The following is a 16,573-nucleotide window of genomic DNA, read 5'->3' as shown; positions in this document are numbered from 1 at the left end:
CCCCCCCCCCCACAGACCCTATCTGGGAATATTTTGAAGAAATTCATTCCGTAGGTAAAAAAGGTAAACGTGTCAAGTATCAGCTGTGAAAGAAGATGATGCAGGCCTAGTTGCAAGAATGAAATATCGTAAAGAAAACTGCTTGTTGGGAGTTGAATGAAGGTGTGGATAGGTCTGAAGATCAATGTCAATCAACTGGTTAGTCACTTAATTCACTTTGCAACGCATCTTTCTTCAAGACTCTCTCTATGCCTTCTAAAAAAGTGTAATTTAACAAGTAAATTCCCAAGCTGTTTCTTATGTTGGATGTTTCTAGAAAAAAAATAATTTAGCTTAGCAAATCCTTATGGCGTGTTTCATTAGTTAACTGGGTTTAGACTCTATCACCCACTGCTGATGCTGTCAAAATTTTGAAGGCATTTCAAGAGACACTGACGAAAGAAATAACTGCAGGCAATAAAGAAGCAGATGGATCAAACACTAACTACACCTAATTTTCTTGCAAACATTTTTAACCCCAGATATAAAGGCAGATGATTAACTTCTGAAGATGATGCTTCTGCCATGGCACGTGCATCTCAAAATCACTCTTCAGTTATGCTAATTATAATAAATTTCAGGATTGAAGCGAAACCACATAATCTGTATGTGTTTACTGATGATTTTTTGAACAAGATCACTGTGTTTAATTGGTGGGAATCATTAGCCAGGCACCAGAAACACAGTTCTTTCAGTTGCTCATCCAGCTTTTCATAGCAGTAGCTTTCTCTGGATGCATCTGACGAAGTGGGTCTTTGCCCACAAAAGCTTATGCTCCTACACTTCAGTTAGTCTATAAGGTGCCACAGGACTCCTCGCCGCTTCTGGAGGAAGAGAGAGAATATTTTAATCATTTGGCATTATTCACACAAATCTAAGAAATTGACTCGGAGTTGAAAAAGCAGGAAAACTCTAATTTCTGTTTTAGTGCCTGAATCAAACTGACAGTGGGAGTGGGGAAGATAAGAGACAGTCGTAGAAGTTTTAAGGACACTGTACATTTAGTGTTCTGAGGACTTGTCTGTGAGAGTTAATAACATCTGAAAACTAGAAGAAAGTTTAAAGACAGCCATTGGCTTGCAACTCAGAAGACTGCTACAACGTAGTCCTGTGGCACCTTAGAGATTAACCACACACACACACACACACACACACACACACACACACACACACGGCTCAACAAATAATACAATCTACTCGCCCGTGGTGAGTAGATTGTAACCCGGAAGAGCTGGGTTTGGGCGATTTGCGCCTGCGCAGAATGATCTGCTCATGCGTTGATCGTCGGACAGCGCAGCTGGCGAGCGGGGCTCACCGCGGTTCAGCGAGCCCTATATGTGTGTGTGTGTGTGTGTGTGTGTGTGTGTGTATATATATATATATATAAATAAAATCATGACCTTTCCTGGGCAAAGAGGAAGTGGGTTTTGCCCACAAAAGCTCATGATACTATATATTTGTTAGTCTCTAAGGGTGTGTCTAGACTACATAGTTTTTTTCGAAAAAAAGTGGCCTTTTTTCAAAAAAAACTTCACCTGCATCTAGACTGCTGCTGCATTCTTTCGAAATTAAATCGAAAGAACGTGGCAGTTTTTTCAACCGCGGAAAACCTCATTTTATAAGAAATAACTCCTTTTTTTGAAAGTGCTCTTTTGAAAAAAGGCATTATTGAACGCAAACAGTGCTTTTTCAACAGAGAGCATCCAGACTGCCTGGGTGCTCTCTTTCGAAAAAGCGGCTCTCTTTTTTGAAAATACTGGTTGCTGTCTAGACGATCTCTTTTGAAAAAAGCTTTTTTGAAAGATTCTTTCGAAAAAGCCTCCTTCCAAAGAGACTTGTAGTCTAGACGTAGCTTAAGGTGCCACAGGACTACTTGTTGTTTTTAAAGTTACAGACTAACATGGCTACCCTGCTGAAACATTTAAGATTTATTTTAATAAAATATACATGTTATTGTGTTTGTGTGAGGTTTAGTTTTTACTGTTCCTAATGTACAGCTGCTGCATCTGCAGCCTAACACAGGCAATGAGTATTATGTGCTATTTCCTAAAGTAATAAGAATCAAATTATCTAAAATAATTACACAAAGTATATCCTCTTAGATGTTGTAACATTCTGTACAGAGTTGTAATTTAACATGTTTTAGTGATCAGATTTGCACATTGATTAAGAAATATATGAAGATGTATCAGTGGGAAACTATTTAAATCAATTATTTGTTTCTTGGGTGATTTAAAAGACATTGATTTTAAATCAATCCACCCTGATCAGATGGCCATGAAAAAAAAATCATAAAGAACTCTGAAGGAGGACAAAAGAGAAAGCAATAGGATGGGAAATTACAGAACAAAAATGGACATGTGAGCCTGGCTAGCTCAGTCGGTAGAGCATCGACTTTTTTTGTCTGGAAATGGGTGACAGGAGAGGGATCACGTGAGGGTTACCTGTTGTATTCCCCCCCTCTTGGGGCATCAGGTATTGGCCACTGTCGGCAGACAGGATACTGGGCTGGATGGACCTTTGGTCTTACCCAGTATGGCCATTCTCAAGTTCTTATAACATGGGTCAGACACACATGAAGGAAAAACTCAGCAACATAAAAAGGTAAGTCTGGGACTGAAACCTTCTAAGCAAGAGGCAACATGGTAGATGAAAGATAACATGGAAATACGTAACAGAAGCAGCAAAAGACTGCATGAAAAGAGAGAGGCAAGTATCACGTGAGTGGACTTGCCAATTGCCATGAATTTCATGACCCCCTACCTGTGTTAAATGTGGATAAGATAACATATAACAATAGACGGTAAAATTACTCTGCAAACTTTCATAAACTTTGACTTACATAGTTGCGCAAGTCCAGATTCTCATTTACACTAAGGCCTTACACTAAGGCCAGTTTGCATCACCCTGGCAATGTCAAGAGACCGTAATGTGGGTCTAAACATAACTTACTTGCCAAAGGAGTATAAAGAGGCCACTGTGTAAATGCAAATGAGGCCTTAATTCTGAATTATCATTCGTTTAAGCGCTTAACCTGCCTCTATGTCCACTTTTCTCTAATTTTTACTGCTAAACTAAATACTTCTCCATATCTACACCATGTCTACATTGCAACGCTATTTCGGGATACCCGAGTATCCCAAAATATCTGTCCTGTGTCTTTAACAGCAAGCCCATTATTTCAGGCTCGCTATTCCCATGTCCCTGTAAACCTCATTCCACGAGGAGTAAGGGATGTTTCGGAACAGGGGGTTATTTCAAAATTTGGTGCTGTGTAGACAGCGCCAAATTATGAAATAAGCTATTTCAAAATATGATATGCAATTTGCGTATCTTATTTCGAACAACAGTGCAGTGTAAATATAGCCCTACTTGCTACATTTACATAAGTGGTCCCATTCATTTCAATGGGAACTTCTTATGTGAGTAAGTTAGGTCAGGATTTAACCTATATGTTTTTATTTATTGTTTCCTAATAGCTCTACAGTATAATACAGTATAGATCCAAAGGCTCTCTAGGTAACTAACATGAAATCTCTGTCTGCTTTTCAGAGTGAATTATGAACAATTATGTTACACAGCTCAAAGTTATTAATCTATATAACCTGACTGGTTTTCAGCTGCAACTGGAAGCAAAAACTAAAAACAAACAAACAAACAAACCATGTTTTGCACACTTTCCAGAGAGAGTAAAATATTCACACGGAAGCTGGCAAGCAAGCATCTATGTCACGGAGGCATGAACGGACGCACACAAAAATTCATGACAGCGCAAGTGAGGTTGTAGCTACAAGTTAAAAAAACAAAATACAAATTTTTGCAGTGTTGTTTTAGGGAAGGAAGGCACAAGTCATACAGCTGCCAGCGGCCTCATGCACACTCCAGACATGCTTGACATTCAGAGAGCTGGTTGCTGAGACAACCAAATCCCACAGACTCATTAATGCTCCACAGCTAGAGCCATCTCTGTCTCATTTAAGAAAAGTTATTGAACTTTGGATGTTGTGGGCAGCTATTTCGGGATTAAAAGCAAAACCTGGTTTCACCACAACAATAAAAATGATCTCATGCACAAAGCTGAAAATTATTAGTCCCCAACATGCAAACAGTGAAATACAACCTACTGACTCGGTGATGTGATGTTTTGCTTTATGGTTCTGTGCCAAGTTGTTTCTATTTAGCATTGCCCTACAGGAAAGAGGGGGATATTTATTTAAAGCTAAGAAACATTCAAATTGGGAAGATTTATGTGATAGTCCCCAACCTGCAATCCTTGCTCACGTGACTAAAGGGGAGATGCATTGACAGGAACTCACTGATTTCAACAGAGCTACTCATCTGGGTAAGGATCATTCATGCGAATGAAAGCTGCAGGATCACACCCAAATGGAATACATCCAGAGTACCAATTTTCTTTTAGCTACCATTGGTTCTGATCCTCTACGTTTCTAGAATCCACAAGCCCGATCCTATATAAATAAATTAGATTACACACATGCACACAAACTCAAAAACACAGACATGAAAGATCCATTCCATACATGATGTATGTACATGTACACATGCTATTGCCATTAGCCTAGCAGAAAGCTGAGAACAACTAAGGATACACTTTTCTAATGCATTTAAGTCCCATTTTCAAAAGTGATTTAGGCACTTGCAAGTCTGCCTCACTGAGCACAAATAGGACTTAAGCCCTAAGGGATGGATTTTTAAAAGTATGTAGGCACCTAAAGAGTCAGATAGTTGCCTAAGGGTATTTTCTCTTTTTAAAATCTCATGAGGCACCCATCTAAATCTTCAGGTGCCTAAATACTTTTAAAATGTGTCTCTCATGAGCCAAGACCTATTGACTTTCATTGGGATTTAGGCTTCTAAAGGTGCAAGTTCCTTTTGAAAATGAGACCCAAGTGCTTCTAAAAATTTACCCTAAATATATTTGCCACCTATGCTCAGTTTCCTGTAGGCAAAATGTTGCATTCCTGAATAATAGTAATTGAATTCCAGCAGTACCACATTTTTCATAGGAATGTAATAAATAAAAAAATGCTGGAACAAGTTTTCTAAAATTGCTAACTACATATCTGCATACTCGGGGTGTATAATCACATCCATGTATGCATATTTATACACAGACATACCCAGAACTATTTACTACACTTTTCTACTTTTTTTCTTTCAGTTCTGATTAGCTGAAGCAATATCATGTGACCCACAATGTTTTCTTGATAATCAATTCACAAAAGCAGGTAATGGCTCACTGAACACGCTCAGATGGGCTATGATTTCATGGTACAAGATGGCTGATGCAGCACACAAAAGGAAGATTCACCCACTTGCATTAAAAATAAAAAAGCCTATGATGAAAGAAATGGAGTCTCTTTCTGAAAGCAATAGTTCCTGTCCTTTGGGACAAGAAAGTGATTTTGGTAGCTGAACAATGCCCATAGATTTCAGGCATTACAATCACCCAGAAGATGTGCTGGGCACCTAGGGATTTCAACAGCGCTAGAGGGTGCTCAGCATTTGCTAGGATCCGACCAAACACAGGAACAATTCCACCATCTAGGAGGCAATATTTTACAACTTACTGCCCCGGAAACCAGGCGTTTTTGTTAGCATCCTGATTTAAATCACACAAGTACCTTGGAGATGATTAATGGTTCCCCGTGTTCAAGTCCACCTTTCAGAGTGAATCCCCATGGAGCGCCTCCTTGAAGCAACACCTCCAGATAAATGTATCTTTCCTTATAGGTCATGCCAGACCTTGAAGAGGCTATGCTAGGGGCAGCGTTGTCTAGCATCCTCATCTTTATCACCACATACTCATTCAGCCGCAGGTCCCACCGAAACAATCACAGAAGATTCAGAACAAGCTGAACTTCCCCCAAGTCCACTATAAGTCATCCTGAAGCATGTGAGACCCTCGGTGGTTTGGGGAGAGGCTTCTGACACAGCAAGTTTCTCTTCTGAGTTGAAGTCCAGGATCCTGTGTTGAAAAGTCTTCATGCCAGCATTTCAGCATGTTGCTTTTCCCTCAGCGCTCACTGAGCCCTTGCCGGCTTTTCAGTATTGTGTCTTTCCCATTGTAAGTATTCCTTGGCATGATAACTTTCTGCAAATTATTCTTCCTGCCCTTAATATTTCAAACCTGTGTGTTTGACGTAAATTGGAGTAAAGGGGTGGGGGGGAAACGCTGTAGGCTTAAAACCACTGGTCAGGGAATTGCCAAATTCCGAACGAATGCTTCATTTGTGATTGATTATCAGTCTTTTCTTCCTTTCTGTGTGCGATTTACCATTATAATGGCCTTTTTGCCTCAGTCCATTGCACTAAAAGAATGAAAACGTCTTCTCCCTCTCGCTCTCTCTCCTGCTCACTTCACAATTTTCTTACTTGTCAAAAAGAGAAAAAAAAAACAGAGGGGGGAGAAAGCCCAGACCAAAAAAGCATTTCCGTGTGGTTTTAAACTTGAAATAACTTCCCACATCTTGAATTAAAAAGAACCAGCATCTACAGGGCAAACAGGAAACGCAGGTGAAATTAATCCCTTGAAAAAAGTTAAGATGATAGCCAAGTTCTTTTCACTTTCCGTGCTTTCCCAGATGATCTGCCAGAGTTGCAGCAGCTACTGCTGCTGCTCTGAGGGAGAGGGGGAAGTTGAGAATAAGCTGGATTAAAGCAAGGGGAGACAATACTACTCATTGCTGCACAGCAAGCATGAAACTATGCACCCCAGGCTGAGGGAGTGGTTTTCCCATTTCTATAAAGACCCCAGAACCCACCAGCTTTACATAGAATATTCCTAGGGACTATTATGATCAAATCTGCCATTTGCTGAAAATATGCACTACTGGACATGTTCTAAGTCAGCACAGAGTACTACTAATCCAGTCTTACATTTATCAAGTGCCTTTTCCCCAGAAGGATCCAACTAAACTTTCCTGTACACCTTTCTCACACCCACAGATTTAATTAAATTTAATTATTTGAAATTAAATACATTTATAAATTATATAATTATAAACATATTTATACATTTATAAAATTTAAATTAAATTACATTCAATTACATTAGTAGCTGTTGGCAAATGTTGACCTTTATCAACAGTTACTACGGGTGGTATCTCAGATGCCGCATCCCTACACTCGGGGCAGGAAATAACTGCAGTAGCTCACGGTATTTCTGATGTATGGAGCTATGTGGTAATGGTTGGAACGGTTTAACTTTTTAATAGCCCCTGTGTATGGGTCTGGACAGACCGACTTGAACTGATTTAATCTGCATTAGTTTTACTCCTAAAATACTATAGTAGACGGGGGCACAAACATTTTCTTAGCATATCTTTCTATTAAGCTCTAGTCTCAATGGAAAAACGGTCTTGCCTCCCCTCCCATGACATCCCTGGCACATCTGCCACGATGTATGCTAATGAATGTGCTTTTACTCACCAAGGTTTGCAGTGTGGCTTTACTCTGAAAATATAGTGGCAAGCTCGTTCCCACTGAGTGACGGTCAGATCCAATAGGCTCTTTTTATACAAGTCCAAGTAAGGTTTTCTGGTGGACAACGCTGCAAACTTAAGACTGGGCTCCAAGAGCCAAGCTCTGTTCGTCCCACCATTGCAGACCCGCCAGCTCGAGGGGTTTTCCTTGCAGACAACAGGATTTCAATAGGTATGTGGGGGAATCTCCCAGTCTAGACCCTCTGATTCCCCCTTCCGCTGCCTGCTTTGCTGGGTAAGCCACAGGCTCACTTCTCAGGCCTTTGGTCTCAGAGGAGCTAGGAGGTGCCTTCTTCCTTCTTTGGCCTGTAATGGTGATAAGGAGTCTGCCATTGCTTCCCTTTCCCTGCATCAGAGGGCAAGAGAGGCTGCCATGCAGCAGCCCCTGTCTACGGGGGGGGGGGGGCGCGAGGGTCTAAGCTCCCCGCAGACAGAAGCTACTCTGCATCCCATGGAGCGGCCTCCGTCCATGGGGAGCTCGGACCCTCTAAGAACAGGAGCTGCAGCCACCCCACACTGCTGCCTCTGTATCAGAGGCAGCAGCACAGGGCAGCAGGCAGCCAGTCTGCATGAGGAGCTGGTTTTTAAATTGGCTTCCCTCATGGACCGGCTCCCACCTGCCACCCTGTGCTGCTGTGTCTGATAAAGAGCAGCAGCACGAGGTGGCAGGGGACTCCCCAGGAGTGGGGCTGGGAGTGCACTGGCTGCTAGCCCCACCCCCGGGGAATATCAAATAGTTGTGTAACTGCTAAGATTTCATGTGGTTACACAATTATTCAACTATATGATACCTAATATCCCTAATTTGCAATTCTCCACTCATGCAGTGTGACCCTTAATTTTACAAATTTGTTTCAAACCCTTGTTATTGGGCTTGCAAATTCATGTACAGGTTCCTTTAATATTCTTGAACATCCTGAAATATTCTAATACTATCTGGCCCCCATGATTTGTTCCCATTAAGGTTTTTGCATTTGACTTTCACCTCAGATGTGGCAACCTTCCTTACAAGAGGTGAAGTAAGATTAGTTCTAGAGAAATTCTGCACTGTGTGTGCAGAATTCATGTCCCCCCGCTGATTTCTTTGCTTCACCGCAGAAAAATGTTCTAACAGGGAAGCTGCAAGAGCAGTCATGTAGCTCTCTCTAGCAGTGCAGGTACATTGTTTCAAGCACCTAGGGTAGCCGGTAGAGGGGTAAATCATGGTAGGGCTGGGGACACCATAACTCCTATCCTTAGTTGAGATCAGCTGCTAGTCCCATCTGGGCTGGAACCAGGACAGGACAGGACTTCCTCTTCCCCTACAAGGAGTGACTGGGGTGGTGTCAGATCCACCCCCAGAAACCATCCCCAGCTGCAGGAAGCTCAGCATCCTCCCCTGCTTCCTGCCCCCTTTGCTCCTAAACTTTTTTGGGGAGGGGAAGTGGGGGGGAAAGAGGTCACTGTATGGGGAGCTGCTCCCCATCCACCCAACCCCCATGCATCCAGACCTCCCTGCCAAACCACATCTGGTATATCCAGAACCTCCCCAGGCCTCCAGACCCGAACCCTACCCCACTCAACCCCTGCATCTAGAGCCCCCTGCATCTAGAGCCCCCTGCACCCAGATTCCTTGCCTCTGGACTCCAGCCTTGACCCATGCCAGGAGCACCTGGCATAGAGGGGACAGTGCCCCAGAGTGTTTCTGGAGTAGGCCCAGGCCTGCTGCTATGTCTAGGATGGGTGAAGCCTCACTGCTGAAAGCAGGGGGCTACAGGGGGATCTCTCACCTTCCTGCTGGCCTGCAGGCTGTCTGGAGGGGAGCGAGGTTCCAGGTTTGGGGCAGGAGCGGTCCTTACCGGTGTGCTGGCAGGCAAGATGGGAGCCTCAGCCCCATTGGACACTGTCTTGTCGCTTTCCTAGTTCCACCAGTTGCAAATCCTGTGTAACTGCATGGAAGTCATGGCAAGAACTACTGTAAAACAGGTAGAAAAAAGTGAAATAAAATAGTTACCAGCAGTTGGTCTGTTGCCTTTGGAGCAGTCAGAACCACGTCAACGTTTGGCTCTTGCTCCCTTGTTAATGCAACAGTGTATAATTTAAGCTGTAAATTTCATTCTAAAAGGATGGCAATTCTTGGAATATTAGAAAGACAAGGCGGGTAAGGGACCAACTTCTGTTGGTGAGAGACACAAACGCTTGAGCTCAGGAAAAGAAAGCTCTGTATGTGCTCAACAGCTGTTTTCTCTCATCTTTAGAAGGTATTACCCCACTCACCTTGTCTCTAATATCCGAGAATCTACACAGCTACAACAACACTGCATACAATTATTAGGATATGCAGACATACCTAACAACCCAGAGATCTGATTTCCATAACAATGCGTAGATGAAGACAAATGTGCTATAAACAGCCAGTGGTCAAAGAAAGATAAAATGTTCTCTACAAATTAAAAATGATCATTGCAATTTAAATGAATGGGGCGGATCTTCAGCAGGTGTAAATATGGAAAAGCTGTATTGAAGTCACTGGAGTGACAAGAATTTACATCCGCTGGGGATCTGGCCCACCGTTTACTTAATCTAAGTTTGCAAAACCACGATGCCAGGGAACACATCAGGCCCACACTTCACGACAGTGGCAGTTTGAATTCTGTTGCTTGATTATGCTAATAATACTCTAGTACAAACCCTTCTGAAAAGGAATATTCATCCCTAATGAGAATTAAAACACTATTTTCAGTTTAGTCACAGAAAGAGAAAACAAAGTCTTAATTAGTAATGTTCTTTTTTTTTTTTTTGTTAGCTTACCTATGGCCTTATCCTCCAATATCTGGAGTACCTTGGCATGACTTGTCACTGCAAGCTGGAAACTTCTTTAAAAGCAAGAGGTTCTAAAAGCCAAATTGCTTGTGTAAATGGAGCCAAAGTGTTCTCGGTCAGGTTCTTGTGAAACAAAAGACCTTGCTCCAATAACTGTAGAGGGAAGAAAAAGAATGAACTTGATTTTAAATTGTTGTAGGATTTCAGAGTCATTAAAAATAGTTTTGGGTCTAGCAGGGGCAAAGTCCACTTATAGGCTGTGTCCAGACTCCATGCCTCCGTCGACGGAGGCATGTAGATTAGCCAGCTCGGAAGAGGGAAATGAAGCCGCGATTAAAATAATCGCGGCTTCATTTAAATTTAAATGGCTGCCCCGATCTGCCGATCAGCTGTTTGTCGGCAGATCGGGAGAGTCTGGACGCGATGCCCCGACAAAGAAGCCTTTCTTCATCGACACAGGTAAACCTGGTTTCACGAGGCTTACCTGTGTCGATGAAGAAAGGCTTCTTTGTCGGGGCATCGCGTCCAGACTCTCCCGATCTGCCGACAAACAGCTGATCGGCAGATCGGGGCAGCCATTTAAATTTAAATGAAGCCGCGATTATTTTAATCGCGGCTTCATTTCCCTCTTCCGAGCTGGCTAATCTACATGCCTCCGTCGACGGAGGCATGGAGTCTGGACACAGCCATACAAGCCTAATACAATGGAAACTTCCACCAACTGCAGTGTTTGGGCTGACTGATCAGTCCCCAGATCTCTAATCAATCAGATCACTGCTTCCTGTATATGCATTGTCGCTGGTTGCTGTAACTCAGTTTCTAAATCTATGACTAACGTTCTCCTTCAATCGATCAGTGTAAGTAACATCCTAATGTGCTGCTTTGACAAGACGCAGGTTTGTTTCACCAAAGCCATGGTGCCACCTCCAGGCAGTCTATAGTTAATGCAGTATTTTGACAGCTTCGTCACTCCTCAGATAGTTTTCCAGATCTTATGAATTCACAATTATTACAACTGGCTTGAACCATTCAGGGATTATTTCCCTTATTTTATTTATTTGTATTTCAAAGAGGAAACAAAGATCCACACAAAGACTCTAAAACAATGTTAATGACCCTACACACAATATCACATGCTGGAAGAGAAAACAATGTCAGCTAGTAGTTCCTCCCTGCAAAAAATCAATAGGAGTTGCACCCTTATATTATTAATTCCCTTGCTCGTAGCAGCACATTAGGATGTAGAAACAGCTGTCAAAATAAAGGACAGTATCTGTGAGGATGGTGTGAAATTCTGGCTGATTTTAGGGTGTGCCCCATAACCAAAACTCTGTAGCACGTAGGAAATGTAGCGGAGATGAGAGTTTAGCATTTTCAACTTTCAATAAAATCGGGAGGGTGTTATAAGGAAGAGGTGCTGCCAGTCAGGGATGTCATTTAAAAAAAAATTGGTAGCGAGGAGGGAGATGTGTCAGCACGGAGACCATTAGATGTGATTTTATAGTATCCTGTTAATGGGGGGGGTGGGGACTGAACATATAGGCCTATGAAAAGTTGGAGTGGCAGCAACAAATCAAGGCCTGAGAGGGATAACTGCCCCACTTGACTAGCAGCAGATGCATCACTTGCTATGTGACCAGCCCTGGTGATTTAAGGAAGCAGCTGCAGACCAACTGTCATGTTCTGAAGCGGGACATAGGTAGGTTTGGAAGGATTTGGCTTTAATCATTTATAAGTGTCAGTAAACATTGATTTCAACATATACATGCAAACCAATGAAAAAATATTTCCACCGATAATCATTAAAATTTACAGAGGTGAAGTAAGAAAAATGTTGCTTAAGAGTTTGATGTAAAGATATTTACTTTATTTTGACATATGATATTGACCGGTTTTGGTTTAGTGGGTATAAACCTTTAGAAATTCTGAATCTGAACATATATAGTCATTAAATAATTATTGTCTGACTCTTCCCTCGTAATTTCCCACAACGGTGATCAATGAAATAGGAAAAATATTAATTATAATAATAGCTAAAAATAATAGCTCAATACCAGCTGCTTGAAAATAATTCTGCTGTATTTAGGCTCTTATGCTGCCCTCCTCACTGTAGTATCTGACTTCTGAAAACCCTCCATTTGTGCAAAAAGCAACGTGACTACCCACAGTGGTTTATAGTCCATTTTGCCTCTCAGCCTCTGCCTTCTAGCGCAGGCAAGACTCACCCTGAGGGCAGAAAACTACTGAAGACCTTAGAGTTACAACCTGGCCTTTGAATTTGCATTTGATAACACTGAATTTCTTCTTCCATTCTCCTAGGTTGGTTGCTAGGTTCTCCCTCTGAAGCTCTTCACAATCTTTTCTCATCTTGACTACCTCTCTGCAAATTGTGTCACATTTCTTCCCACCATCCTCTCCTGATAAAATCCAATGCAAATAAATCATTTAGCTTCTTAACTATGCTCTCTTTAATCCCTGATAACCTGGCAGGCCCACCGATTCTTTCCTAAACTTTCTGCTTGTGGTATACTTCAAAAATTCTATTTGTGTTTTGCTGTTACTCCTCAGGTGCCATTTTAGCCCTTCTAAATTCCTTATGATATTGCCTGCAGAAATTGTGTGCCTTGTTTTGGCTTCACGTGGTTGAATTTCCATTCTCTGAAGGATCTCTCTTCGGCTTAAACAACTTCAAGCCCGCTATTTCCTTTTGCAAAGCCCCGCTGGTTCGCACGTTACTCCTTAGCTATGTAAGCTGATTCATTTCTTGTACACCTTTTGCTTTCTAATATAATGTATGAATTACAGATCGCAGGGGCATTCTTTGGATATGTTTTCTCACTACTTTATTAATTTACCCTGTTTTTGCAATTCTGGACAGTCTTTAAGGGTGTGTCTAGACTACAGGGTTTTGTCGACAAAACTGGACTTTTGTTGACAAAACTAAACCTGTCGACAGAACTCAGCAGTTTTGTTGACGCTGGTAAACCTCATTTTACGAGGCATAACGCCTTTTGTCGACAGAGTTCTGTCGACAGAAGGTGTTATTGCATCTAGGGTTGTGTCTAGACTACAGGGTTTTGTCGACAAAGCAAGCTGCTTTGTCGACAGAACTGAATGTAGTCTAGACACTCTTTGTCGACAGAAGCTTTGTCGACAGTTATCTGTCGACAAAACTTCTGTCAACAAAAGCCTGTAGTCTAGACGTACCCTTAGTCTTTGCATGCATGTTGGTTGAGCTGTCGCTTAAAAAGATCTATGTCATTACTGAAATCAAGATATGCCCATGTATCATTGTTCAGCCATATGATGTCTGTGTTATGTCCATTGACATGGTCAAATTCTGTGCCAGTGAAGTTTTATCATTTACACCAATGGAGCAGCATTGGATCCTATGCCTCCAAATCCATCTGGAAACACATCATGGGCCAAATCCTCATGTGGTGTGAAGCAGCCAAGCTCCACTGACTTCTATGAAGCTGTGCCAGTTTACACCAGTGAGGATCTGGCCTGGAAAGAAAAGACAAATTTGTTGATAGACAAACATTTAATATTTCCAGCCAGGTGCAGAGATTCATAAGTGCTTCCTTAGCAGATATGCTCCAAGAGTAAGAGGCAAAGTTTTCAGTAAGAGCATAGCAAAAGTGCTATAATGTCCTCAAGATGTGAATGATCAATGGGAGTTTTGTGCATTGTGAGCCAGGAGGGCCCGGGCACCAGAGGAGGCAGGAAGTGGGATACCTAGTGATGGGGCTTCCACAAAATCCCAAGGGTCTATCCCCCTCAGGCACAAAGGCACCTGCACTATCAGGAAGAGGCAGGGGAGGGAGGGTTAGAGGCACACATTTGAGGCATAGGCTGCAAACCTAGTGAAGAACAGGTATTGAATTTCCTCCTGCAACAGCAGTTAGAATCCACTGAATGAAACTTCAGAGAAACCAAACACTACATGCAGCTTCTATTGATTCCCGCACACCACATGACAGCTCCTAGAGGTGGGGTTTGTTTCCTAGGCTACAGAGCCAGCCAAAGGCTGGGGGCGTGGGTGAAGGGGAGGGCAGGTGCCTTTCAACGGTTCCTAGAGTTTAAGAGCCCCGGACTAGTTATCCTTGCCATGTGCAAACAAAGGAGCAGAGTATGAACTGCCCCCGTATCCCCATAAGGAGAAGAAATCACAACACATGCTCGGGGCAGGGAGGTCCCATACCAGGGACAGCGGCCCCACTGCAGAAGGAAACAAAGACATTGCTCAGTTCAATATTTCTTTATGGCATGATGAGCTATCCAAGTGCTGCCAAAGAGTACGAAACAGACCCCACAAGTGCCTGTCAGAGGTAGGTATAATCTCTCCATAACGAGGCTTCATGCTGTGAGATTAAATTGTCATTAATGTCCAGGCCTGATGCAGCATCAGGCTGTTATATAGGTTGATGTTTCTCTGCTTTGTCACAGAATCACACACTATTTTTCCTCATCACTTTGTGATGAAGAGCCCTTAAACATTCCTGATATCATGAGGTAATAACTTCATACTCCCTCATGTCTGAACCAGTGGAATAGAAGGTGTGTCTATCTGGACAAAGTTTGTCTTTGTGTTTGTTTTTTTCCTGCGGGGGTACTGATTTGTACTACCACAATGTGGTGTAGTAAACAACATGCTGGCGGGTGTTGTGGAGGTCTTTGTTTTCAGGTGGAGAATTCCCTCACTTCATTGATGGCAGCTTGCATTTTTCTTTCATTCTGAGGTGCAGCCCTTTCATTCTGGTTATATGGGTGCTTGCTTAGTTGAGGATTTCATACAAGTCTTCTGTGGCAATGCTGATGTTAGCTGCTGCTGAATTGCAGAGTGTGTTTACAAACCGTTCTCACATTTTTGTGACAGGAGTGGTCTATTATTTAAGTCTTGTCAACACATGTATTTCCTGGGTACTCTGTAGGGGTGCTCTGTGTTGCTGTTATTTGGTTTGATTTGTTTTGGTATAAGAGCAGTCAACTGCTACATTGAATGTGGTTTGGCTATCAGTACTTTGTGACTGAACTCTAGGTAGGTGATGGAATAATTGGTCACCATATTTCCAACTAGTTTCTGAATTTAAAGGCCTGCCCAAATTGCTTTCCAATGGAGAGTACGTAATCCCAGTCACGTTATCAATAATGCAAACTTTAGGCATTCAAAAAATATCTTAGGCACCTCTCGAAACATGGGATTACAACCAGGAAGAATTTTTTGGAAAAAGTTATTCATTGGACAGTTCAGGCTGCTTGTAGATTTGACATTTTGGGGGAAGCCAAATCACATTTGTGTGTGATTGTTTTGTGTTCAACTTTAAATAGATGACAACATGACAAAATGCAACCTGTCTCCCTGACTGCGCCCACGGAAATCCCAGTTGCCCGCTCCTGATCTCTGGGAAGGGGGTTCTCCCCCACCATCACAATCTTGCCTCCTTCCTTGTTCTCCTAACCCCCTCCTTATCCCTTGCATCACCCCACCCCACAATTTACTGCTGCTCTCAAAGGCACCTTGTATGCTGCTCCCCCTCAGAGAGCAACAACCACAGAGGCACTCTGGGAGATAGGGGTTACAAGAGAGGCTGAGGGGACATGGGACGAGAGTCCCACTAGTAAAGGCCCCTGCGGTGAGCCCGGCAAGGAGACTGTACTTACCATGAGCACCAGGCTCACGTCTGGCTTTGGGCCAGAGGTTCCAGCGCCCTCTCGTCCCCCAGCCCTCTGGCCTGCTCACGGAGTCGGAGGCGTTCCTGGCCGCCGGCTGCAGGACTTCCCAGCCCCGCCACCGCCCGGGTGCTGAGGGAGGCGGCTGCCGGGGGGGCCTGGTCCCCAGGAGCCAGGGGAGGGGGCAGCGTGGAGACAGGGTGAGAAGCGGGGGCAGCAGAGGGCAGGGGCTGGCCCAGCAGGGCCGGGCAGCGTCAGGCAGCTCAAAGAAAGGCAGGTGGGGCAGCCCCAGGTGGCCTCCCCACATCCCGGGGGGGGGGGGGGGCAGCAGGGGAGGCTGCAGTACCTCCTCCCCGCCACCGGGCGCTGCCCCTCGCTGCCAGACGCCGCTCGGCCTCCCCCTCAGGGACCCAGCGCCGCGCGGCAGACACCGCCCCCGGCCGGCAAGGTGGGAGCGCGCCCCCGACAGCAGCAGCTGGGCCCCCCCGGCCAGCCACCCGGCCCCTCCCCCGGCCTAGCCACCCCCCCCACCCAGCCCCTCCCCCCGGCCCCCC

The 16,573-nt window shown here is 43.8% G+C and overlaps 2 protein-coding genes across 4 annotated transcripts in view; one reads left to right on the top strand and one right to left on the bottom strand.

The window, feature by feature from the left end:
- SHROOM3 (shroom family member 3) overlaps nucleotides 1–5,849 on the bottom strand; it is a 240,827-nt gene extending 234,978 nt beyond the window's left edge. For both annotated transcript variants that reach the window (XM_006133874.4, XM_075929433.1), the window contains exon 1: nucleotides 5,685–5,849. In XM_006133874.4, the coding sequence (XP_006133936.2) occupies nucleotides 5,685–5,849 (165 nt within the window). The remainder of the gene's footprint in view (nucleotides 1–5,684) is intronic.
- An 8,572-nt stretch (nucleotides 5,850–14,421) lies between these two features.
- The window catches only part of CCDC158 (coiled-coil domain containing 158), a 61,002-nt gene continuing 58,850 nt past the window's right edge, over nucleotides 14,422–16,573 (top strand). For both annotated transcript variants that reach the window (XM_075929438.1, XM_075929437.1), the window contains exon 1: nucleotides 14,422–14,677. In XM_075929438.1, coding sequence (XP_075785553.1) covers nucleotides 14,525–14,677 — 153 coding nt within the window. In that variant the 5' untranslated portion in view covers nucleotides 14,422–14,524. The remainder of the gene's footprint in view (nucleotides 14,678–16,573) is intronic.

The sequence above is a fragment of the Pelodiscus sinensis genome, chromosome 5, assembly GCF_049634645.1.
Source record: "Pelodiscus sinensis isolate JC-2024 chromosome 5, ASM4963464v1, whole genome shotgun sequence".
NCBI lineage: Eukaryota > Metazoa > Chordata > Testudines > Trionychidae > Pelodiscus > Pelodiscus sinensis.
Note: the sequence above shows the minus strand (reverse complement) of the source record. Positions and strands in the feature narration are given on the sequence as shown.